This window comes from Lagenorhynchus albirostris, chromosome 5, assembly GCF_949774975.1.
Source record: "Lagenorhynchus albirostris chromosome 5, mLagAlb1.1, whole genome shotgun sequence".
NCBI classification, from domain to species: Eukaryota; Metazoa; Chordata; class Mammalia; order Artiodactyla; family Delphinidae; genus Lagenorhynchus; species Lagenorhynchus albirostris.
Window position 1 is genome coordinate 77,536,453 of NC_083099.1, and position 25,657 is coordinate 77,562,109.

At 40.0% G+C, this 25,657-nt stretch overlaps 2 protein-coding genes across 2 annotated transcripts in view; one reads left to right on the forward strand and one right to left on the reverse strand.

The window, feature by feature from the left end:
• SLC49A4 (solute carrier family 49 member 4) overlaps positions 1–6,223 on the reverse strand; it is a 90,742-nt gene extending 84,519 nt beyond the window's left edge. Inside the window, exon 1 of the mRNA XM_060150477.1 lies at positions 5,636–6,223. Coding sequence (XP_060006460.1) covers positions 5,636–5,990 — 355 coding nt within the window. The 5' untranslated portion in view covers positions 5,991–6,223. The remainder of the gene's footprint in view (positions 1–5,635) is intronic.
• A 1,176-nt stretch (positions 6,224–7,399) lies between these two features.
• The window catches only part of HSPBAP1 (HSPB1 associated protein 1), a 49,854-nt gene continuing 31,596 nt past the window's right edge, over positions 7,400–25,657 (forward strand). The window contains exons 1-2 of the mRNA XM_060150476.1: positions 7,400–7,581; positions 19,462–19,647. Coding sequence (XP_060006459.1) covers positions 7,524–7,581; positions 19,462–19,647 — 244 coding nt within the window. The 5' untranslated portion in view covers positions 7,400–7,523. The remainder of the gene's footprint in view (positions 7,582–19,461; positions 19,648–25,657) is intronic.

Consider the following 25,657-nt stretch of genomic DNA (forward strand, 5'->3'; position numbering starts at 1 on the left):
AGATTTCTGGGTTTATGGATATCATCAAATGTGGAAATTTTTCTGCCATTATTTCTTCAATTTTTCCTCCCCATTTTATCTCAATCCATGCCCTCTCCCTTTACCAATCTCTTCTCATCTGGGACTCTAATATGTATATTAGGTCACTTAAAACTGTCCTGCTCCCTGATACCTGTGGTTTTTTGGGTTTTATTTCCTGTGTTCCACTTCGGATAGTATTTATTACTACATCTTCAAGTTTGCTAATCTTTTCTTCTACAATGTCTAATCTGCTCTTAAATCCTGTCCAGTGTATTTTTTTGGTCTCAGACACAGATTACATTTTCATCTCCAGAAATTTAATGTTGGACTTTTTATGTCTTCCATGTCTCTCCTTAACATGCTTTGTTCTGTCTTCTTGAATATATGTAGTATATTTATTCACAGTAGCTGCTTCGATGTCCCTGTCTATTAATTCTATCATCTGTAATATTTCTTGGTCTGTTCTACTGATTGCTTTTTCTCCTCTTTATGTGTTGTATTTTCCTCCTTCTTTGCACGTTTGGTAATTTCTAATTTAGATGTCAGGAATTCTGAATTTTGTTGGGTGATGGATTTTTCTTTTCAAGTCCTTTAAATATTTTTGAACAATGTTCTGGGATACGGTTATTTTTAATCTGTTCAAGCAGTACTTTTAAGCTTTATTAGGTGGAACCAGAGAAGCCTTTAGTTTAGAGCTCTGTTTGTCTTTACTGCCGAGGCAACACCCTTCTGAGTATTCAACCAAACTTCCTATGTATTATGAGGTTTTCCCATTCTGGCTACTGGGAATGTGAACAATTCCCAGCCTTATGTGAACTGCGAGAATTTTTCTGCCTGTTCCTTTTTCGTAGTCCTTTTCTCAGACTTAAGTAGTTTCTTCACGTGTAACTGCTAATCAGTGCCCAGCTGAAGACTCAAGAGGAACTCCCTGCAGATCTAGAACTCTCTCTCTGTGAACCCTTTTCCTCTCTGGTACTCTACCCTAAGAATTCTAGCTATGGTGGCCTCTTAAGACTTCTCAACTGTCTCCTCGACTTGGGAAAACTGTGGGGCTCTGTTTGAACTACAGATCTCTGTGAGAAGTAATCGTAAGGATCACTGACCTCTACCTTTTGCCCAATGTCTGAAAACCACTGTTTCGTATACTTTGATTTTGTTTTCTGTTTTCAGTTGTTTAAGATGGAAGGATAAATCCAGTTCCTGTTAATCCATCATGGCCAGAACAGCCTTTGATCCAATTCTATCTGACTGTCATACTCACCACTCCCTGCTGCAGTTGTCTGCAGACCACCACATACCTGCCTCCACGTCATTCGCCCTCCTGGCTTGAAACTGTTTTGGCTCGTTATTACTCCTGAGGACACTACTTCTTTCATGAATCTGGTGATTTCAATACCAGATATGATCCTTTCAATATCCTGCCCTCTCAGTCCCCTGACTTGTTATTCCACAATCATGCCCTCTACCCTACCTCGGCTGTCCACTCTCTTTGTTATACTCTGACCTTATCTTTACCCTAATTGCGTCCACGACATAATCCCAATTTCAAGCGTCCCATTCTTCAACCATGACCTCCTCTCCTTCCCACTCATTCCTTCTAGTACTCTAAATTCTTCATCGATTGGGAATGACAATTTTGTAGCCTACTACTTTTTCTTATCTACCTCAGGTGTTTCCTTTTCTTTTTTACCCAGTTTAGATTCCACAGTCCATTGTTATATCACTCTCTACATAATCCTCTACTCCTGGCCTGCACTTTCTTAGTCCTACACACCTGGCAAACCGCAACTCTGGTGATCTCTCTCTCTCTGCCAACTCTGCCCATGCCTGTGCTTGCCCAACAGAACAGGCTGGAGGAAAACAAACGGCCATGCTGATTGGTCTCACTTGAAATTAATGCCCAGTCACTTAAAGCAGGCCCTCTGAGCTGCCCGACAATCCCACTACAATTTTCTAGTCCGTGTGTTCTCCTTTCCTAGGAACTAGTACTACAACTTATCGTGTGTCCTCAATCTTCCAAGAATTGTTCTCCTATCCTCGCTGTCAGGTGGTCATTTTGCTTTCTATTTTCTGAGAACTGTAAACAAAGATAACTCCCACGAGCTCCTACTACCCACCACGTGCATCCATATCTATACACTCTACCTTTTCTTCTGTTGCTACTGAAGAATTAGCTGTCGACACTTATATCTAAGGCCAACCTGTCTACTTGTACTCTGGAGGACTGCATCCCATTTTGCTTAGTCAAGGGCATGGCTACAGCAGTTCTTCCCCTTCCCTCCAGCACTGTCAATTTCTCCTTTTCTACTGGATCCATTAGGATACTGCATTCCAGAGATATGCTTTAGTATCTCTTATCTTTTTTTTCTCTCTTTTTTTTTCTTTCTCTCTTATCTTTAAAAATACTTTCTCAGTAGCCACATTCCCCCTGGCTACTCCCTCATGTCTCTGCTGCCCCTTTAAGTGTGTTTGACATAATGTCTACACTCGTGAACTCACCCCCACCACTCCAGTGAGACTATTCTTTTAAAGGATACCAAAGATTTCCATGTTGCTAAACCCGGCTCTACTCTCAGTCCTCACTAGCTGGTTCGTCCTTATCTTCCCAAGCTCTGAATGCTGCAATGCCCCTGGGCTCAGTCTTCTGAAGCAAGATCCCTCTCCACAGGTGATGTCACTCAGCTCCAAGACTCTAAATACCATTATAGGTTGACAAATCCCAAATCTATTGCTCAGGAAATAAACTGACAGTTTAGCTTGTCCTATATCTAATAGGCATTTCAGATTCCTGATCTGCATGCCGTCTACCCCCAAATGCTCCTTCCACAATCTTCTACATCTCAGTAAACTGCAGCTTGGTTCTCCCAATTACTAATGCTAAAAAAGTTGAGAAACATCTTAAATCTTCCCCTTTTCTCACACTCCACCTCTGCCTATCCATCAACAATACTCAAATCCTTCACTACTATCACCCCAGTTGGAAGTCAGCATCAGCCCCATCTGAGCTGTTCCAACAGCCTCCCAACCGGTCTCCCTGCTCTGGCTCTTGTTCTCAAGACAATAGCAGAGCCGTCATTTTACTCTTCTGCTCAAACCTTCCAGTGGAGTGAGCCCTCCTCACCCCTTCAGGCCAGCGTCCTTACAGTGACCTAGGAGGCCCTGCATGATTTCAGCCTCTCACCACCTCTCTGGCCTCACCTTCTACTGTGGTTTCCCTTATGGCTCAACTCAGCCACAGAAGCCTCATTGCTCTTTCTCGAATATGCCAAACAAGGTTAAGACCTTTGTCTTTGTCCAAAACAGTCCTGTCCAGAATTGACAAGGTAGGTTTCCTTTTCCCCTCAGGTCTCTGCTCAAACACACATTATCAGTAAGTCCTTCCCTGACAGTCTAGAGAGAGTATCACCCAATCACATCCCCTTTCTCTCTTGCCTTGTTTCATTTTTCTCTAAAACATTTATCACCATCTGACACACTAAATATTTAATTTTATTGTTGTTTTTGCCTGGATCTCCTCACTAGAATGTAGGCTCCATGAGGACTATCTCCCTAGAGCTTGGCACAAATTTAGGTGTTATCTCCTTGTTGAAATTTTCTTCACTAAGCTTCTAGGGCACACTCACTTTTGGTCTCCTATTATCTCACTAGGTAGTCCCCTTTTATCTCCTTGCTGGAAAATGAAAAGGACTGAGAGGGTACAAAACCGATTTCAGAAAGATACCTGGTCTTCTACTAAGTTGGGTGGACCCATGGCAGTAGGAAGACCAGACCTATCCTCTAGGGAGAAAGATACTTTAGTACCCAGGGATACCAGGAACTTACTTTTATGTATGCAAAGAGGACATAGGCAGCAGGACAGCCAACATATGGAAGGAAACTGGCTTTCTCCTACTGAAAAGGAAACCCCTTCCTAAGTGAGAGAATTTTAAATTTATTTTTTGTTGCTCTAACCAACAGAAAACATAAAATAGAATTCACCATATAGTCATAGAAACTCTGAAAGAACTCCTAAAGTAACTTATTTTATAAAGAGAATAGGTAGTCCCTAATTTATCTGGCCATGGATAGTAGATATAATTATAATAAAAAGGACAAAATTAACATTTTTGTACCATAAAAACAAGGCTGGCTAAATTTAGGGAATAATATTGAAAAATGCTCCTGATAAAAAGTTAATAAAAAGAAACAATAAAATAGCATTTCCCCTTAAGTTATCCAACCTTGTAAGGAATGACAGAGGAACTGTCACAGATTGAAGGAGATTAACAAGAAATAACAACTAAATGCAATTTGGGACCCTCGACTGAATCTTGGAACAGGAAAAAAAAAACACTAGTGGAAAAACTGGTGAAATCCAAATAAAGTCTAAATTTAGTTTAAAAACAAACAAATCCAAACAAAGAAAACCTCCATTCAGTACAAGAAACCCTTCCTCAGCATCTAGCACATATCTCTGCCTAAGTACTTGCTCTACCTGGAAGTTCCACACCTTCCAGGGCTGGACACTTTCATTGTTAGAAGGTTCTTCCCTGTATCCCTTTGAGTTACAGCCCTTTGTAACTTCACTCAGTTTAGTTCTTCCTTCTAGAACTATGCACATTAAGCCTAATTCCTCATTTACTTGGTCTTCACATATTTATATTCTGCCTCAAGTTTCTTTTTGAAGCTTGGCACACCCAATTCCCTTCATCTGACACATTATTGATTTTTACATCCTTTACATTCTTGTCACACAACTTTTAAAGCTCTCCAGTCTGACCATGGCCTTCTAAAAATTAACGCTCAGAACTGAACACTAGAATAGAACATTTCAAACTATTTCTCTTGTTTTAGATACTACACTTCTGTGCCTAAAACTGTCCTGCACTTTTTAGCAGCTACATCACATTGATTATGAATCATTTACCCATACTTGTGTGGTGTAATTCAATGCCTAATCATTCAATCCTATGACCTTTTCTTCTCCTCACAGAATCATACTGGCAAGTGGTAACGTGAGATGTCTGTCCAAAGTATTCTCTATGAAAAGAGAGTCTTCATTCATCTGCAAGCTTCATCTGAGAGTTAAAAATCTCAACTGACACTTGCACCTAGTCACATACACACACTTTAAAGCTGCTGTGCACCATTTTCCAGAACCATTTGCCAGAAACCAAAGCGTCAGATCCGAGTTCCCCAACAGCTCTTCCTGGGCTTGAGTCATCTATTATGCAAAGCCAGCTCATTACTTCCCTGTATCTGAGCATCATCAGTCTATTTTCTGACCTTTCACCCTCAAAATCCCCAAATCCCTTTGAAGTCAAAGCATCAGTCATTTTTGTCAGGTGTAAAAAACACACATAGCACGTGCATGGGGATGCTCTGATGTCCAAATATGCAAAAACTTGAACATTTAGACCTCGCTTAATCCCTGCTGTTGCATAATTGGCCTTGATGAAAACATTGTATCTACAAAGAAGCCTTCCCTCATTTGTCGCTTTGGGGACAGAGTGTTCCTAGTCAGGAATGGGATGCCAGCAACATTCGGTCACCTCACACAACCCCTAAAACGAAGCCGAGGGAGGCGGCTCCCTAGGGGTGACATCAACGGCCGGCGCTCCCGGTACCCCCTCACCTCTCTTGTCCAGGAGCCACATGAACGCGAAGCAGGGCATGAAGCCGATGGGCCCCCAGAGCACGAGGAGCGCGATGTCCCAGCTAGAGAAGCCGTAGGCCTGGCGCGCCGAGTTCTGGATGGGGCCCCAGGTGTTCCAGACCAGGCCCTGCACGAACCCCAGCAGCGAAAAGAGCAGCAGCACGAGCCAGCGGCGCCCGTACACCCTCCCGGGACTCGGGGCTGCCGCGGGCAGCGCCGCCGCCGCCGCCGCCGCCGCCTCCCCCCTGCTTCTCCAAGCAGCCCCCGGCGCAGGCCCGAGCCCGGGTCCCAGCAGCGGTTGCCGCTCCTCCTCGCTGCTCCAGCCCGAGCCCATTACGACGCGCGGCCCGCGGGGTCACTGCCCAGCGCGGATACTGTCAGAGAAGGTGGAGGCCGTGGTTGCCTTGGTCGCCCTCGGCCTCGCGGCCGCGTTGCTGCGCCTGCGCCGCACGAGCCGGCCCAGGTCCGGGAGGCGGGGCAGGTGCGACGGGCGAGGAGGGGGCTGGGATGCGGAGCCGGGCTAGCCTCTCGCCGGGCGGTGGAGAGAAAACCTCGGCGAAAGAGGGAGTGGAGCCGGTGTCCCAGAGCGGGGATCGGGAGGAATTGGGAAGGCAGGGAGGAGCGCCGCTGAGCCCCAGGAAAAGGAAACTCCCAGAGGGGCTGTAGTACAGGAGGCTGGGCTAGGAACCCGGGATTGCTGGGGGAAGTGTACATGTTTACGTCCTGTGCCTAATAAACAACTCGGAGATCTCCAGTCACTTAAGCCATATATTGCTTGCTTCTATATTGGGTTTATTTTCATTTCTGTTGGGTTTATAACTTCATAAATTAGAGAGGGAGATAGGATAAGATTTAGGCGTAGTAGGGAACCCAGAGGATTGCCGCATGAAAATCATTTGTTTTTTATGTACAGTAAGTACAGCCCTGTTAAATCAGCCATTTTTTGTGTGCTTTACATACCCAATGAGGAAATTTAAAACGAGTCAATTTCATTCATGTATATATACGATATAGATCTCTTTCTACTATTTTGCCTGTTATTAACAGAAGAGCAATAAATATATTTTGATTAAAGCTGAAAGTTTTTGCCCCCAAATGACCTAGATTCATCTCCAGTTATTATGATTTTGACTACACAAAGAGTAAACGAGAAGAGTGGAGGTTGTCGATCTCTTGACCAAGCAACCGGTTATTTTGATATACAAATCCAAAAGCCTGACTGCTGTCGGTTAGTGTCCTTGAAAACCTAAGTCAAGCGATTTGGCTTGTTTTGGTCGGGAAATGAGTCACAGGCAACTCAATTAAAGAACATGCGCCTGAGGTTCACATTGCCCGGTAGCCACGAAAGCCAGGTGGATCATTTTGCTGCCAGAAGGGCAAGAGTCGGGAACAGAAGGGGAAGAGAAGCGTGAGCTCTCCTGATATCCAAGCGACTGCAGAGTAAGCAAACGCCGAGCCACTTTCCACTGCTCCGAGCCCCACAAAAAGCAAACCATTCCCTAAAACTCCAATACTGTTGGGAGGAAGAAAGCGCCAAGGCGAAAAGGAAGGACTTGAGGAAAACCAGAAAAGAAGCCAAGAAAAGTCTACACCGGAAGACGATTACGGTCTGGGGAAAGTAAAAAGCACCACAACCGCGACCACGTGCTTACATTTCCACCACTCAAGAATCAAAATAAACCGCGTGGCCACGCCCAGTGCCCGTCACATGACTTTCACGCGCGTGCCGCTTCCGGAAGAGCCCGGTAGCAGCCGCTGCGACTCTTACCTGTGCTGCGGCTTCAGACCCCGGGTTTTGGCCTCTTTCTGACCCGGCTCCCGCTCCACTTCACTTTTGGTTTCGGGTGGAGCCCGTGTAGTGATCTCCATGGCAGCAGACTCCGGGGCGTTCACTAATGAGGACTCTGAATCTGGAGAGGAAGAAGGTAGGTGCTAGGCAGAACTCAGACCGTGAGTACAACGCTGTGCCAGCTGACTCTTGGCACCTCTCATGTGGCCATTTGTCCCTTCGGCCCTGCAGTAAGCTATGAGGAAAACTGTTTGCTTTCTACTGAACGTGTCTTTTTTCAAATTGTAGCACCCAGATTTTTGATCATCGTATAGGTCCAGTATCCCCCCATCCTGCCAGTGCTGTTTCACACATGAGGGTGTTGTGACTGTTACAGTAGATTGAACCACCCTTGAGATAAGTGGAGATATCTGGGACTTTTGTGAACAGGAGTATGATTTCAGTGGAATCCTGCTTTAGAGAACGGATGAAGTTTGAAGGCCGGTGAGCCTGAGATCCCTGTTAGCATTTATTGAATGATTGCTCCGTGCCTGGCACTGTTCTGGGTACTGCCGTGGGATCCAGAGACTTTTGATTGCATATAACAATGCCTTTTCCCGGTTGAGTAGAGGGACCTGGAAAGGAAAAAGAATGACCAATGCCTGGTAACGTGAATACTATTAGTGCACACTGAAAAAGTCCTGGGCAAATTGATGACATTATAAAATGAAAATGGTCAACCTCTTGAGTATTCACTCAGTATGGGCCTGAGATCCTTCTGATCCTCTGTTTCTATAGTAACATTACTTTCTTTCCCCAATGGCAATTCCCCAAACTCTTTATATCCTCTCTTCATCTCTTCCTCACTTCCAGCTGATGACTTTGCTCGTCAGGTCAACTCTGCATCTAATCTGTCTACTTTTTTCCTCCTTCTCTATCACACCTTTGTCCACATCATCCACATTTCTCACCTAAACCACTACTGTATCTTCGGGCCATGTGTCCCCGTTTCCTTTCTTGTGCCTCTCCAATCCCTTCTCCATTCAGTGGCGAAAAGTGACACTCTCTTACTCAAAATTCTTCAGTGAAATCCATTGCACTAAGAACTTAGGTTAAAATCCAAACTCCTAACCACGACCTACAAAAATCTTTGGTCTGGGTTCTGCTGATGTCTCCAGGAGCATCTCTTGTCACTCATCACCCCCTCTGCTCTTACCTGCTTTTCATATAACTGACTTCTTAGTCTTCAGATTTTAAGGTATGTCACCACCTGAGACCTTACCAGATTAACCTATCTAAAACAGTCATCGTAGTTTTCCCCTGACCCTTACCCTAGATGTTTTATAATACGGCATCCTGCTTCCTTCATTTCACTTATCACAATCTGTAATTACTTGTTTATTATCGTTTCTTCCCTTAGACCTTAAGTACCTTGAGGGAAGAACATATATCTGTGTCATTCACAGCGTTTGCCCAAGCAGCAAATACAATGTCAGGCTCCTAGGGGGCACTTAATACATATTTGTTGAGTGAATGAATAAGAGAACCCCGTGCCAAGTCCAGAGGCAGTAGGAGAAAGAGCATGGCATAGTCTAGGAACTGAAAGAAGTTGGTGTAAGGAATGTAAGAGACAGGGATCCTGAAGGGCACCTTATACCAAGTTAAGGAGTCTGACAGTGTGAAGCCTTTGAGGAGCTTTAGGTGGGGGAGTAATGGGGGAGTAACACAATAAGATTTGGTTTTAGGAAGATCACTGCGGCTGAAGGGTGGAGGATAGCTTGGAGGGAGAAAGACTGAAGGACAAGGTACTTAAACCCCCTTAGCCACAGCATCCTCCTCTCTAATGTGCATAACTATTGTGAAAATTAAAGATACTTGTAGATCATCTAGCATAAATGTCTGGCAGGAATTACATATTCAATATTGGTAACTATCTTTATTGTTAATAAAAAGTGCTGGCATTGGTGACTGACTGATGTTGAAACTGAGAGAAAAGAAATTGGAAATATCTCTGAAATTTTTCAGCCTGAGAAAACTACATGTAAATTAGGAACCTGAAGAAGAAGGAGGTGGTTGGGAGCACTGTTGAGTTTTAATGTGAATGCGTAACATTTAGGTTTGGGAGGATGATGCAAAAGAAGATGTTAAGCATGTAGCCAGGGAAGAGGAGGTTTTTATTCTTTATTCAAATACCATAAATTCACCCTTTTAAAATGTTTTTTAGTATGTTCACAAAGTTGTGCAGCCATCACTACTATAATTCCAGAGCATTTTCATCACACCAAAAAGAAACCTGGTTCGCATTAGCAGTCACTCCCCATTCATCCTCTCTCCATCCCCTGGCAATCACTAATCTACTCTGTCTCTATGAATTTGCCTGTTCTGGGCATTTCATGTGAATGGAATCATACAATATGTGGCTTTTTGTGTCTGGCTTCTTTCACACAGCATCATGTTTTCAAGGTTCATCTATGTTGTAACATGTACCAGTACTTCATTACTTTCTGTGGCTGAATAATATTCTGTAGTATGGATATGCCATATTTTGTGTATCCATTCATCAGTGGGCATTGGGTTTCCACTTTGGGGCTGCTATGAAGAATGCTGCTCTGGACATTTGTTTACAAGTTTCTGTAGGAACATATGTATTCAGCTTCTCTTGGGCATATATCTAAGAGTGGAATTGTTGGGCTATGTGGTAATTCCATATTTAACTTTTTGAGGAAACTGGTGATCCTTAATCTTGAAGTCCTAAGGAGAACTGATGAAAGTATGGATTTGCTCCCCTGAACAATATAGCATGTGTACACATTTTTGCAGGTGACTTCAAATTTTTGTATTAAAGGATTCTCCAAATCCTATCTGTGGAACTTTCAACCCTATTTTAAACTGTCATCCTCCCCAGAAAAACCACTTTGGGGTGACTGCTTATTACCATTACAAAGTAAGTTAAATGGGCAAAATCCTGTTGGAAGAGAAGACTTTGCTTTAAATTAGATAAGGCTTATGTGAATAAAGGGTAAGAAAAATACATACATCAAATAAATGCATGTGAAAGTTTCACTATGTTTAGTATAGTAACGAATATTGTGGGGGGTCATAGAAAAGTTAATTTTTGAGCAAACTTATTACCACTCCATTATCAAAAAATATTTGAATGTACACTATGAACAGGAGACTCTTTTGTACAGTGAGGTTAAAGACAGTTCTTGCTCTAAAATACCCTATAAATATACTTTGGGGGAAAAGAACACAGATTAAAAGACTTGTAGTATAATGCATATTCGCATGGCAGGAGGCAGTTAGATGGGTTGTAAATATTACACACATTACATGCTTTGGGTGTGAGAGGAGAAAGAACGAATACAAATTGGATTGGTCTGTGCTTCTGCGAGTAATTTGAAGGTTTGGTGTACAGTCCTCACTCTGCACGCAGCCTCAGGTCCCACAGGCCCACTCTAAAGGACTTGAGCGCTCAAGAGTTCTGGTATTCTCAGGGGTCCTGGAACTGGTCCCCCTCGGATGCTGAGGGACAACTGTAGTTTGATTATGGAAATGAATGGAAGAAGTTTCTGGCAAGGAGAGGCCAGGAGTGGAAGTGAGTGGAGAAAAGCCCAAGGCACATAGAGGGCAGAGGGTGGGGAAAAAAGTGAGGAGACAGACTGGTGCTACTGGAGTGGAATGTGCAGGGTACACAGCTGAAAGGAGGAAGATTATGTCCTTGGAGACCAGAGAGGAGCAGGGTGAACCAGAACGTTGAAGTGAAGAAGGAAGTCGTGGGTTTCACTTTTCTCAGAAGAACAGGGTAAGGCACCACCCTGAGTGAGGGAGTGAAGAGAAGTATTGGGGATTTGAGAGTGAAGAAGCTTTGTCAAGTTGCTGTTGGGACAGGGATGATTAGGAGTCAATTAGTGGCGAATAGTGTGATCGGGAGCTGGAGAGGGAACCAGTGGAGGTGAGCATGAAATTGTGGAACTGATCCCTTTGTTTTGAGACTGCTGTGAGCATGCTCAATAGTTCATTTTACAAAGGTGGAGAAAACAAATGATTAATCTTAGTAAAGTTTTATGCATTGTTAAAAATGAGCTGTGAATTCAGAAAACATTTATTTGGTGTTAGTTTATGCCAAGCCCTATGCTAAGCTCTATGGATATCAAAGTAATGGGTTTGCTTCCAAGGATGTGATTTTTTTTTTAACTGAAGTATAATTGACATACAATATATTATTTTCATGTATATTACATAGTGATTTGACATTTGCGTGCATTATGAAATGATCACCACAATAAGACTAGTAACCATCTGCCCCATACAAAGTTATTGCAATATTATTGACCATGTTCCTTATGCTGTATATTATATCGTTGTCATGGCTTATTTATTTCATAACTGGAGGTTTGTACCTCTTAATCTCTCCTTCACCTTTTTTCCCCCACTCACACCTTCCTCCCCTCTGGCAAAACCACCTGTTTGTGCTGTGTCTATGAGTCTGTTTTTGTTTTGTTTGCTTGTTTGTTTGTTTTGATTCCACATTAAGTAAAATCATATGGTATTTATCTTTCTCTGTCTGACTTGGCATAATACCCAATAGATCCATCCATGTTGTTGCAAATAGCAAAATTTCTCTTTTTTTTTATGGCTGAATAAAATTCCATTGTATATATATGTACCACAAGGATGTGTTATTTTTTTTGTCTGAAGTAACAGCTTGGAAATTATTAAAAACAAACATGAGTAAGCAGAGCACAGAGGATTTGGGGGACAGTGAAAGTACTTCGTAGGATATTGTAGTGGTGGATATATGTCATTATACTTTTCAAATCCATAGACTGCACAACACCAAGCGTAAACCCTAAGATACACTGTGGACATTGGGTGATTATGATGTGCCAGTTCAGGTTCATCTTTGGTGAAAAATGTACCATTCTGGTGAGTAATGTTGATAATGCAGAGGCCATGTATGTATGAGGGGAGGGGGTATATGGGAACTTTCTGTACTTGCCCCTAATTTTGTTTTAAACCCAAAACTACTCTTAAAAAAATGGACTTAAACAAACATGAAAGTACTTACTGTTAAGAATCAACTCGAGGGGCTTCCCTGGTGGCGCAGTGGTTGAGAGTCCGCCTGCCGATGCAGGGGACACGGGTTCGTGCCCCGGTCCGGGAGGATCCCACATGCCGCGGAGCGGCTGGACCCGTGAGCCATGGCCGCTGAGCCTGCGCGTCCGGAGCCTGTGCTCCGCAACGGGAGAGGCCACAACAGTGAGAGGCCTGCGTACTGCAAAAAAAAAAAAAAAAAAAAAAAAGAATCAACTTGAATTCTGAATGTGAGATGTTACTTCTAGGATCATACATTGGTTGAAGCGTTTCAGTGAAATTAAAAATCAATACTTTGAATCTGTCTTTCAGACTGAGACTGTATTTGTTTCCATTGGGCTCTGATAGTTTAAAATTTTTTTCTGATTAATTTTTTTAATTGAAGTATAGTTGATATATAATATTAGTTTCAGGTGTACAACATGATTCAGCATTTTAACAGATTATACTCCATTAAAAGTTATTACAAGATAGAGGTTCCCTGGTGGCGCAGTTGTTAAGAATCCACCTGCCAATGCAGAGGACAGGGGTTCGAGCCCTGGTCCAGGAAGATCCCACATTCTGCAGAGCAACTAAGCCCGTGTGCCACATCTACCGAGCCTGCATTCTAAAGCCCGCAAGCCAGAACTGCTGAGCCCACGTGCCACAACTACTGAAGCCCACGCCCCTAGAGCTGTGCTCCACAACAAGAGAAGCCACCGCAGTGAGAAGCCCGTGCACCCCAATGAAGAGTAGTTCCCACTCACCGCAAGTAGAGAAAGCCTGTGCGCAGCAATGAAGACACAATGCATCCAAAAAGTAAATAAAATAAATAATTTTTTTAAAAATAAATAAATTTTTAAGTCAAAAATAAATTAAATAATTTTTTTTAAATTTTTCAGTAATTACTGAACAGAACTGTTCAGTATTTTTTAAATTGTGACCAAAAAAACCCATAAAATTTATCATCTAACCATTTTTAAGAGTACTGTTCAGTAGTAAGTGTATTCATATTAATGTGAAACAGATCTCCAGATCCTTTTTGTCTTGCACATCTGAAACTCTGTACCTAGGAAATAACTCCCCTTTTGTCTCTCTCCTCAGCCCAAGGTAATTGCCATTCTACTTTCTGTTTGAATTTGACTATTTTAGTATCTCATGTAAGTAGAATAATACCATATTTGTCTTTCTGCAGCTGGCTTTTTACACATAGCAAAATGTTCTCAAGTTTCATCCATGTTGTAGCATGTGACAGTATTTCCATCCATTTAAAGGCTGAATAATATTCCACTGCCTGTAGAAACATTGTGTTTATCCCTTCATCTGTCAATGGATGTGTGGGTTGCTTCCACCTTTTAGCTATGATGAGTAGTGCTACTATGAATGTCAGTGTCCACATACCTCTTCAAGACTCTTCTGTTGAATATTTTTGATGAAAAGAGATGAAATACCCAGTTTATTCTGAATTACGGAAAATTTACTTAGTGGAGGCTGAAGAAATGGAAACATTTTGGTAGAAATTTTGAAGGTACTTTGAAGCATTTTAAAGAGCTCCAGTCTTTGAGGCACCAATCTTTCGAGTATTAACTTCACTTAAAATATAGATTTACTTATCTTGCTTTAGGTTTAGGAACTTACAAGTGCTGTGAGTCATTTTCTTGTTCATAAATGGATTAAAGTGAGGAGGAGAAGACAATTTTCTGGGTTAACTGGGCAAGAGTTACAAGTGTAAGAAGATGGGAAGAAGAGGATGGTAAATGTCCAGCATGTAACTGTCTCCGGTCCCCAGCCTGAACCTGGTTGGGTGTTCACTACCACACCGAGCATTGGTATTGGCAAGGTCATGTCAACACAGCCTCAACACTTTGTGGTTTCTTCGTCAGCACCACCTTCTAGATCTTGAAATTCAAAGGGTTTATGACAGTTTATCAGCAGCAGAATTTTCTTAGTTCGTATTGACATTTTAAAATAGTGACTATAAAATTAAAATCATCTTTGGTGTAAGTTTTACCATTCGGTCTTCAGTCTGAACACAGTCATTTTGTTAAGTAGTACTTGCATAATTCCATCAGTGTTTTTCTGACCTGGTCTAAATGTTCATTATTTTTTACGCTGATATCTACCATTCCAGATGGTAGATGACCCTTGTGTGTATATACAGTAGTCATCAGATTGATGAAGGCCATCATAGGCTTACCTGTATATATTTAGAAATAAATTAGCTCCCAATGCTAGGACCCAATTTTTTGTTCATACTGTATCACTGTGGTGAGTCTCTGCATTGTAACTTGAGGCTTACTCTGATGTCACTTTCTGAAAATTTTTTAATAAAATATAAAACTATTAAATTTAAAATTAATAGTTATTAAAATTATACCTGACATGAGAAGCGAGTTAATTTCAATTTCAGGATCTTTGTCTTTGTTGTATTCTATCAATATTAGGAGCATATTCTGGAAACTTGATATTTCTTGTCTTAAATTCTAAATCTCAGATACAAATCCAAGCCAGATGTTAATTGACTGAAGCCAGATTGCTAGCAAATTCAGAGAAATTAGGTTTCAAATTATCTTGTCCTTTGCACTAATTAAAGAAAAAATTAACTGAGAAAAAAGTAAATTGCTTTTTGATGGTGTTTCACCATCTCCAAAGAATTGTTACCAAAGCTGTAATCAATCATCTGAATAACATGCTACATTTAGAGGGAGAAGAGACTATTGTGCGACACCTAGATCACTAATCATTTTTTCCAGCAGTTTCTGTTAGAAATTGCTACTTGCTGCAAGTTTAGACCTAAATACATTTATTCTTTAAAGGCTTTTGAGGTTGCTTCAGAATTTTTATAGCTCTTTGCAAATATCCCTGGCATGGAATGATTGGGTGCATCCCTAGGCTATTTAATTAATACACTATAGACTGTATTCTTCTTTAAAGAAAATTGTAACACTTCAATTTGTTAATAGCCCAGTTCATTGTTGATTAAACGATCAGAACCCAGATTACTTTTATCTCACAACCAACTGATTGTTTTATTTCACTGATAGACCTGAAATTCTTCAAATATGCTAATTTCCTATTATGGTGAGCATCGTACTGATCTCCTCTGCATATGCTTTATAGCACTTTTCATTCATTTAGCAAATGTTTGAGCATTTAATATATTCCAATCACTGGGCCTGGTACTTTCTCAGCAAACTTTAGTTTTTAGAGTCTCCTATTAAATAACCTTTGGGATGTTTGGCATTTTTTGATCAGATCATTAAATACTTTTTTAGAAAATTTAATGTTATGTTAGAGGAAAAAATATTTATTTACTTCTTTGAAGCTCCTCTGTCAAAACACTACTCGTGTTACTAATGCCCGCATACTTAGGTGTACAGATATGAGAACTGTTTTGAAAACATTCAAAGCCGTGTGATCTATTGGCTCTGATTTAAGATAAGCAGCATAAATAAATCGTCACCCCCAAAGGACTGGTGCTTCTGTTTTTCTCTGCCTTTTAAAGTTCTAGAAGCAAAATGTTCAAAGCTTGAACATTTTACAAACGTAGAACTGAAAGAATGTTACAGTGAGTCACACCAGCCATGATTCATCCAGCCTAAGCCACAGAGCACTCTCTAGGGAGAATATGGTTGTCCTTGAAAACCATAGCCTCAGAAGGCAAGGTGCTATACCAGTTATGAACTAATAACAGAGTCCTGACTATGAGTTAATGTGTTTATACGAAAGGGTTCGGGGATACAATTTTGCTGGCTTTGGTTCCGGGGCACAAAGATGGACATCTTTGCATTCTTTCAGCCGGTGTTTGCAATTTCCTGGGCCTTTCTTTTATCTGTTGAGATGGTTAAACATGATGTCTGGATATAGGCAGGATATAGGAGAGGAAGATAAGGGGGAAAGGCTGACTCAGCAACTTCCAGATATATATCTGGCCACTCCTATCTGCAAAGGAATCTGGGAAATGTAATTTTTCAGCCGCTCCCATTGCCCAAAGTTCTGTTAGTGAGGAAGAAGGAAGCAGTAGTGGGTAAGGTAGGCAACTAGCAATCTCTACTGTAGGTATTAACTACTCCCCCCACCACACATACAAACATGTGCACAAACTAGAACATTCCTCTCTCCCCAACAGCACATGTGGATTTATTATCTATGGATCCATCTAAAGCTTCCCTGCACCAGCTTATCTTTTCGGGTTATACTGTCTCTCTGTTTTTAGTGCTAGTGTAAGTCCTACAGTTTTAATTCTCTGGAAGCAGGATTATGCAGTAGGAAGAGCATTGGACTTGGAATCAGGGAACCTGACCTATAGTCCTATCATCACTGGTGTTTTGACCTTTGACATCTGAACTTCCATTTCTTCATTTGGATAATGGAAATAAAATACCTTCTGTACCTGTGTTTTACAGGCTTCTTAGAGGATCCAATGAGCACTTCTATTTTAATGTATATAAAAGTGAGTGGCAAATAGTAGAGCCTTATACAAGTAAATATATGGTATTGTTATGATGATGATGATCAAAACCAAACTCTCATCTTCCTAACAGAAGGAGATGTCACTCCTAACCTTTCTCTCGTGGCAAGTCACAAAGTCTGGAAACCTCAGTCTTCCTTACAGCTGCATCTGCCTCCTACCCCGCATCTCTTCAGTCGTAATAGTCTTTGATGTTGTTCTCCTAGTATTTCTCCATCTCTACCATCTCTGCCTTCCTCACTGCCACCCTTTGTTGTTCAGGGCCTTATTACCACTCCTCTCACTTAGCTGTTGCAATAACTCTCTGAGTCAGTTCCAGTCCCTACAGCTCCAAACATTGCTACAGAGCCCGCATTTTTATTGTTAATGAATTGAATGTACCAGGGGACTGTACTATGGGAGAAATATTTAGTAAATTATTTTTCTACTTTTGAGACATTTGGTTGTTTGTATTTTCAGGTTTTTTATTATAGTAATAGATATTTTATGCATATGTGTGAACATATATATAGTATAAATGAATATGTATGTGGCTTATGATTATTTTGTTAAAAGCAAATTCCTCTAACATGAGTTACTAGGTTAATGGGTGGTTCTTTGAGACTTTTGCTTCATTTTCCCAGTTGTTTCCCAAAGGGTAGTACTAATTTATATGTCACAAGCAACAGGTATTATCATGAATGAATTGTAGCTTTTCATGGTCTAGCAAAACTTTAAAAATATATAATAAAAAATGTGGCTTGTCCATTTTCATACACAGGGAATCCAGGCACTCCAAGTCCAGGAAGACTTGGTACATTGCAATCTAGGTACCCCTGTGCTTACATTTATAGGCTGGCATGGGTTAAGACCTTTTTTAAACAATTCCTGGTTACAGCCTGTTTTCCTTAACAGGGCTCTTCAGTAGGTAAAGGTCACTTAAAGATAAACTTGGGCCTTCTTTTACATAGAGACCTAAGAGTGCCTTCTGTCTTCCCTACTCCACGTAGCCCCACCTCTGGCACCTGCCCATCCCCTGAAGCACCCACACTGATGTCCTCACATGAGAGCCCTGACTACCCAGAAGGGGCCACAGTGTTCTTAGATGTCAGCTCCTGAGGGCTTAGAGCCTGCTCGCTTTCACCACTAGTTTAGGAGAGGTTTCTGGGTTTTGTCCTTGTCTGAGAAAGGAGGGCCAAACTGACCTAAATTTTCATTTTCTTTAAAAACAAGCATCACAATCAGACAACTACAAATTACTTAGATTCCTCGATGAGTCCTTCTCCATCCCTCCTCCTTTTGTCAGAAAGTTTAGAAGAAGGTTGGTTGAAGGGGGAATTTGGATTATTCATGAGCTTTTCGTAATTTTTTGAGTAAGTGTAATTACAGATTAGGTAACTGAAATAGAGGGTTTAGCTGATTGTACTAGAGAATCATAAATTCATGTTTTGGGGATCAGAGTATGAAGCATTTTTCAACTTTCCCCCCAAACTTTCATCTTGAGATGTCTTTAAAGAGAAACTTACTTGTTCTTTAATTTTTTTTAAATATATATTTTTATAAATTTATTTATTTATTTTTGGCTGCGTTGGGTCTTCGTTGCTGCGCGCAGGCTCTCTCTAGTTGCAGCTAGAGGGGGTTACTCATCGTTCTGGTGCACGGGCTTCTCACCACGGTGGCTTCTCTCGTTTCAGAGCTCGGGCTCTAGGCGCGCAGGCTCAGTAGTTGTGGCGCACTACTGTGGGCTTAGTTGCTCCGTGGCATGTGGGATCTTCCCAGGCCAGGGCCCAAACCTGTACCCTCTGCATTGGCAGGCGGATTCTTAACCACTGCGCCACCAGGGAAGTCCCCACTTGTTCTTTTATTTAACAAATATTAATCTTTACCCTCCTATCCCGGATTAACATTCTATGATTGAAATTTATTGAAGTCCTCAGTAAGTCACAGTGTTAGTTTGTGCATATTCCCTTGTACAGTTTATAGATGCAGTCAGAATCAAGGATTAACACTGATATCCACCCTAGCACATATTTTATCTTTTTAAATCTTGAAATAAAATAATCCCCTCTCCTGCTCCCCATCCACTGCTGTGTGAATGCGGTAGTCTTTTTGGCATGAACGTGTGCTATATCAAGTAGAATTGTTGCTGAGTCCAGCAACACTAGTTGTTCAAGAGTAGGTTCCATCAGCATTTCTTACATAATTCTCTATTTAGGAAATAATATTGTCAAAAAATTGCATCTTTTAAATGTACATAAATACTTGGAAAGCCTTTTTAAAAAACATTTTTGACATTGAAGATTGTAAATATTTTCCAACATTTACAATTTAATATTTGAGAAAAATCGTTGAAGAATTATGGCTCTTTGAGGCCAAATATTTATGTAAACAGTAATAAATGAAGAGTAAATGAGGTGCAATTACACAGAAAGATTTGCCATAATAGAAATGATATTAGCTATTTATTCTTCATATTATATGAAATAACTTTTTATTTATTTCTCTCCCTAGGTAAACGTGTCAAACCTTTTACACCAGAGAAAGCGAAAGAAATTATAATGTCTTTACAACAACCTGCAATCTTCTGTAACATGGTTTTTGATTGGCCAGCCCAACACTGGACTGCAAAACATCTTTCTGAGGTCCTTCAGGGCAAGCAGATACGATTCAGGATGGGAACGAAACTCACAGATACAGGTAGGACTACAAGGAATCATCATCATAATGTCTCTTCAGTAGCATTCCCACATTCTCAACCGTGGTTTCTTTATCTCTAGAGAATCCTTTATTTGAATCTTCTTTTGGACCATTTTCAGATAGGAAAACTTCATTAGAAATTTTAAAAGGACAGTTTAAGATAATTTTTTTAGACTAAACAACCTATAATTTATAACCCCACATAAAATGTATTTGTTCATGTATCATGGTTCATTGATCATAGTAGACACTTAATAAATATTTGTTAATGTGCTATTATTTATGTGATTGAAAGAGACCAATACTAATCCAACAATCCCTTCTACTTTTGACTCATGTACAATGTTTCCTTTTATTTGTCGCCTCACTCACTATTTATAGTGCTCAGTCTGGGTGTAATTTTACCTCTCTGCTTTATCAGCTGCCTGACCTCTATTGCATTACATAAATGTGAAACATATGTGAAGCTGTTTTTTTCATCCTCTTAAGCAGTCTGATTTTGCCAGCTCCCTCTTCATCCCTGAAGACTTGTAACAGCTTGATTTTTTGCCTTAAGCCAGATAAAGCAATTACTGTTAATCTAAAGACAGTTAGTTTATAGGAAAGAAACAATTTACATTAGAAACTGTTTCTAATCTAAAGAAGTCCATGACCACTGTCTGGCTTCAGAATATGTGTTTAACTTCTATTTAAATATGGGTAAATTTGATAGTCTAGAAATTCATAGTGTCTTAAGCATTGCTGTGAAGTGGCTCTAAGAATATCTATTAATAACTTAGAAGGAACTAGAAAATTACCCAGTTTCTCTTCCAGCTTCTCCAGGCTTTGTTTTCTCATGTTGATCTTCTAGTATATCTCATATAATTATTGGGTTTTTGGTGTCTGGAACCCCTTTGTACTCCAGTGACAGGTAGAGCAGGATTAATAGACCTGAAACTCTTTGGCATCTCATTCTAGTCACAGACCAAAATGTTTATTGTATTTTTAAATTAAATGCTAGACCAGCAGCAGCTATGTAAAAATCAGCTTGTGCTCTTTTCTTCTTGATTTTATTTAGTCAGATAAATTTTCCACTCATTGAAGTGTCTGTTAAACAATAATTTGAAGAAAAATAGAAATTGTAATTTTTTTCACCTCCTGGTTAGACTCCAAATACAATACTATTACTAAGAGCTATTGAGAACTATTGTGTCAGGCACTGTTCTGAGGGCTTTATACATATTAACTCTCTTAATCGTCTTCAAACCCACTTGGAGTGGTACTATTATTATCCTGTTTTATAGCGGAGATACAGTAATTTGACATTTTAAAGTTAGTACTGCAGCATAGAAGAAAAAGGGAAGTAGAAAGTCTCTGCAATTGAGAGAAACTGCTCTGAGTTTTTACTAAAGATAATTTGTTCTTTTTTAAAATTCAGACGATATTCACATAAAATTCACCATTTGAAAGTATACAATTCAGTGGTTTTAGCATCTTCACAATGTTGTGCAACCACAACCACTATCTAATTCCAGAACATTTTCGTCACACTGAAAAATCTGGTTCCCATTAGCAGTCACTCCCCATTCACCCCCTTCTCCAGCCCCTGGCAATCACTAATCTACTTTCAGTTTTTATAGATTGCCTATTCTGGATATATATAAATGGAATCATACAGTTGTGGCCTTTTGTGTCTAGCTTTTGTCACGTATCATGTTTTCAAGATTTACCCATGTTTTAGCATGTATCTATATTTTCTTTTTATTGCTGAATAATATTCCATCATATGGATAAACAAAATGTTTATCCATTCATCAGTTGATGGACGTTTGGGTTATTTCCACATTTTGGCTATTATGAATAATGCTACTGTGAACATTTAGATACACGTTTTTGTGTGGACATATGGTTTCACTTCTCTTGGGTTAAACCTAGAAGTGTAATTGCCGAGTCATGCAGCAACTATGTTTAACCTTTTGAGGAACTGCCAAACTGTTGCCCAAAACAGCTGAACCATTTCACATTCCCACCCCAACGTGTGAGGGATCCAGTTTCTCTACATCTTTGCCGATACTTATTCCATTTTTTATTCTAGCCATCCTAGTGAGTGTGAAGTATTATCTCATTATAGTTTTGATGCATTTCCCGAATGACTAATGTTGTCAAGCATCTTTTTATGGGCTTATTGACCATTTGTATATCTAATTTGGAGAAATGTCTATTCAAATCCTTTGCTTGTTTTCTAATTGAGATTTTTTTGTTTTTATGTGTGTTTTTTTGTGGTTTTTTTTGCCTTTTTGTTGTTGAGTGGTAAAAGAGATCTTCATATATTCTGGATACTAACTCTTATCAGATATATGATGTGCAAATATTTTCTCCCATTATGTGGGTTGTCTTAATAATTTGTTCTTTTTAAAGTTATTTTTTGAGTATAAATACAGTACTTCCACAAGCAGTGTAGGGTAGTGATGTAAGAGAGCTGACTCAAGTCAGCTTGCGGGGGTTCAAAGTTTGGCTTACTCTGTGACTTTGAGCAAGTCACTTAACTTTTCTGTATCTTAGAAATGTTTTCAAGATTAGATGGGTTCATATTCATTAAACATTTAGAACAGTGCCTAGCACATAGTAAATGCTCAAAAAATATTATTTAAAAATAGAAATAATTTCAAAAATTAAAATACACCTTCTCATTTTAGAGAACACTGGAAAAATGGGAAGACCCAAAGAAATTTAAAAACACTTAGTCTTATTACCAAGAGGCAATCACTAATTACATTTTGATATATGTCCATGCAGGCCTTTCTGTATTTTAAAAATAAAATTGTGTTAATTTGAACAGCCTGCGTTTTCTCTTTTTTTTACTTAACATATTCTGAGCAGCTTCTCTTGACATTAAATATGACTTTTAAATGGCTACCTAATATTCCATTGTATGGTAGTACCATAATTTATTTTTAAAATCCTCCTATTTTGCTTAGATTGCTTAGCAGTTTTAAATTTATAAATAAGACTGTACTGAACATGTTTGAAAATAAATCTTGTGCAAGTTTCTGATTGTTTCCCTAGGATAGATTCCTAGGAGAATGACTGGGTCAAAGGGTGTGAACATTATCACCAGGAGCAGTACTATCCAAGAAGCTTCTTATGCCAGAGAGCTCTGAGTCATTCAGATGGCCTCTCTAAGTGGTGTCTGGTGACTTGGTGACTTACACCTGAAGTATCCAGCATCCACCTGCTTCTCTGTCCGAGGCCATCCTCCAGTTGGGGTTACCCTGCTCTCTCACCTCTGTGGTTGGAGTAGCCTTGTCCCTAGTCCCTGTGCACTCCCTGCCCTCCCGCCTCAGCCATTCTTCATACTGAAACCAGAGACTGTTTGTTTTGTTTTGTTTTTGCGGTACGCGGGCCTCTCACTGTTGTGGCCTCTCCCGCTGCGGAGTGCAGGCTCAGCAGCCATGGCTCACAGGCGCAGCCGCTCCGCAGCATGTGGGAATCTTCCCGGACCAGGGCACAAACCCGTGTCCCCTGCATCGGCAGGTGGACTCTCAACCACTGCGCCACCAGGGAAGCCCTCCCTTACCTCTTTAGAACAGTTCCTCAGAGCATCTGAGAGGCCATCTCCCAGACTATAGTCCTCAGTAAGATAACCGAATAAAACATAACCTGCAACTTTTAGGTCATGTGTTTTTCTTTTTTTCTTTCAGTCAACAGGATTTTAAATGAAAATTCACGAAGTGCTATAAATTATGTAATTTGAAAAGAATCTGCCTTGTGACAATACTGTATCTTACTACACAAGAACGTGTAATCTTCACTTACCTAGTTTGTTTTACCTCAGTAAAAAGGTTTGGGGGAAAAGAAAAGATTTGGAGTTTTCATATAAGTCTACAAATTTCTTAAAATATTATAAAATTTTTGTAGCTGTCAGGAAATATTTTTGCCTCTTTTGTTTTTCAAACTGTGATTGATATACAAATAAAAGCCATTTATTTTTTGCATGTTTATTTTTTATCCAGCCAGTTAATAGTGTACCTAGTGTTTTAGTTTATTCTTGTGGGCTTTTTAGTAAGACAGGCATATGATCTTACAAGCAATGATAACTTTGTTTCCTTTCTATTGAGCATATATATTTCTGTTTTAGGTCTTAGTTAGAATTTTTCTAGAATGCTTGAAATAATAGTATTAATAACTAGCATATTTGACTGTAATGTGTTTCTTAGTTTATTTTAGGAAGCAGATAATGACGTCACAGTAGCTCTTTGAAACATTTTGGATCAGATTCATTTGCCAACATATATTCTCAGTGACAACACTATACCTCAGCTGGCAGTGATCTGGCAAGCAGATGTAGAAATAATCCTAAACATTTGTTGATAGGGAGTGGAGTAACAAGCAAAAGTCATAGTCGGTACCCACATTCCAAGTGTTTCTTGATTGTGAAGTGATGAAGTCTAACAAAATGGAGAAATGTTTGTTTCACTGCTGTGCAAAAAAATATTTTAGGACTCCCTTTTATGAGAGTCAAAAGCAAACTCAATTTATACACTATTTCCAAATCCTAAACTCAGTTGAGCTTCCTCTTACCTAACATTTTGACAGTAAGTAGGATGAAAGTTGCAGCTGCCTAGGCTACTTTAATGTTAAACGAAAGAACAATAATAATCAAGTTAGAAAGGAGTAATTCCATTGCATAGAATAAACTAAGAAAAACAACTGTACTGCACAGAAAGAAATTGTCATGATAACAGAATGAAAACAGTGCCTTTGGTGCCATTATTACCAGAAACGGGTGAAAAGATTCTATTTTGAAATCACTATGTAAATGAAAAAGTCTGTCATTTTCATTCATTCCATTCATTGTAATTTTCCCCTGACAGTAACAGTTCTCACGTGTAGTTTTTTGCATTTTTAGATTTTCATTCTTTTTTTTTTTTTTTTTTTTTTTTTTTTTTTTTTTTTTTTGCTGTACGCGGGCCTCTCACTGCCGTGGCCTCTCCCATTGCGGAGCACAGGCTCCAGACGCTCAGGGTCAGCGGCCATGTGGGATCTTCCCGGACTGGGGCACGAACCCGTGTCCCCTGCATCGGCAGGCGGACTCTCAACAACTGCGCCACCAGGGAAGCCCAGATTTTCATTCTTTTAAGTACAGAACTTGCTGTGATAGAAAATGAAGTCTTCTGATGAGGGTGCAGTACGGATGTGCCTGTGAAAACTGGTCATAACTGAAAAGTCCTCAGTCTACCCTAGGGGCAGGTGGCTCAAGCAATGGCTTTAGTATTCCGTTGGATCAGTTGGATTGAATTCTGTGAAGTGAAAACTTACAGGACAGTAGAATGTGTTCAGGCTCACATTGGAGCTTACTGAAATGATTTAGAAATGATTCCATCACCAAGCAGCTTTCTTGCTACATGGGTTTTTGTTTGTTAAAAAACCGTGTATTCCAATGCTGTTATGGTAAATTCTTGATGATGATGTTGGTAATATTAAGAGCTTTTATATATTGATGGGTCCGTGTGTGCCAGGCACTATTCTAAATGCTTCTCAAAAATTATCAAGTTTAAAAAAAAAATTATCAAGTTTAAATAGTTCTTAAATCTGCAGGGTTTTATCTTTTAGATAAATGTAGCCTAGTAAAGTTTTCCTGCTTCTTAAAGTCAGGTGACAAGTTGATGAAGTAAATGAAATAAGGGTGATACACACCCTCCCCTCCATTATTTCTCTGCCATTATACAGTTTTAGGATAAAGAGAGGAGGGAGAAACGTGATTGGGATAATCCTAAACAGTTTGAGCAGAAATGGATGGAAAAGATGTTTGAATATCCTTTTCTTCCTATTACCAATTCAGCTAACTTTTAAAGGGCCCCAAGTAAATATATGAATGAATAATAGTGTCTAACTTTTACTGAGCATCTGCTATGTGTCTAGCATTGTGCTGACTGATTTACATGTGTTAGATCTACAGCTCCTCTTGAAAGGATTTCATGTTTTCCAAAATAGATCATAATCAGGTTTCTTGAATATTAACATCCCAATG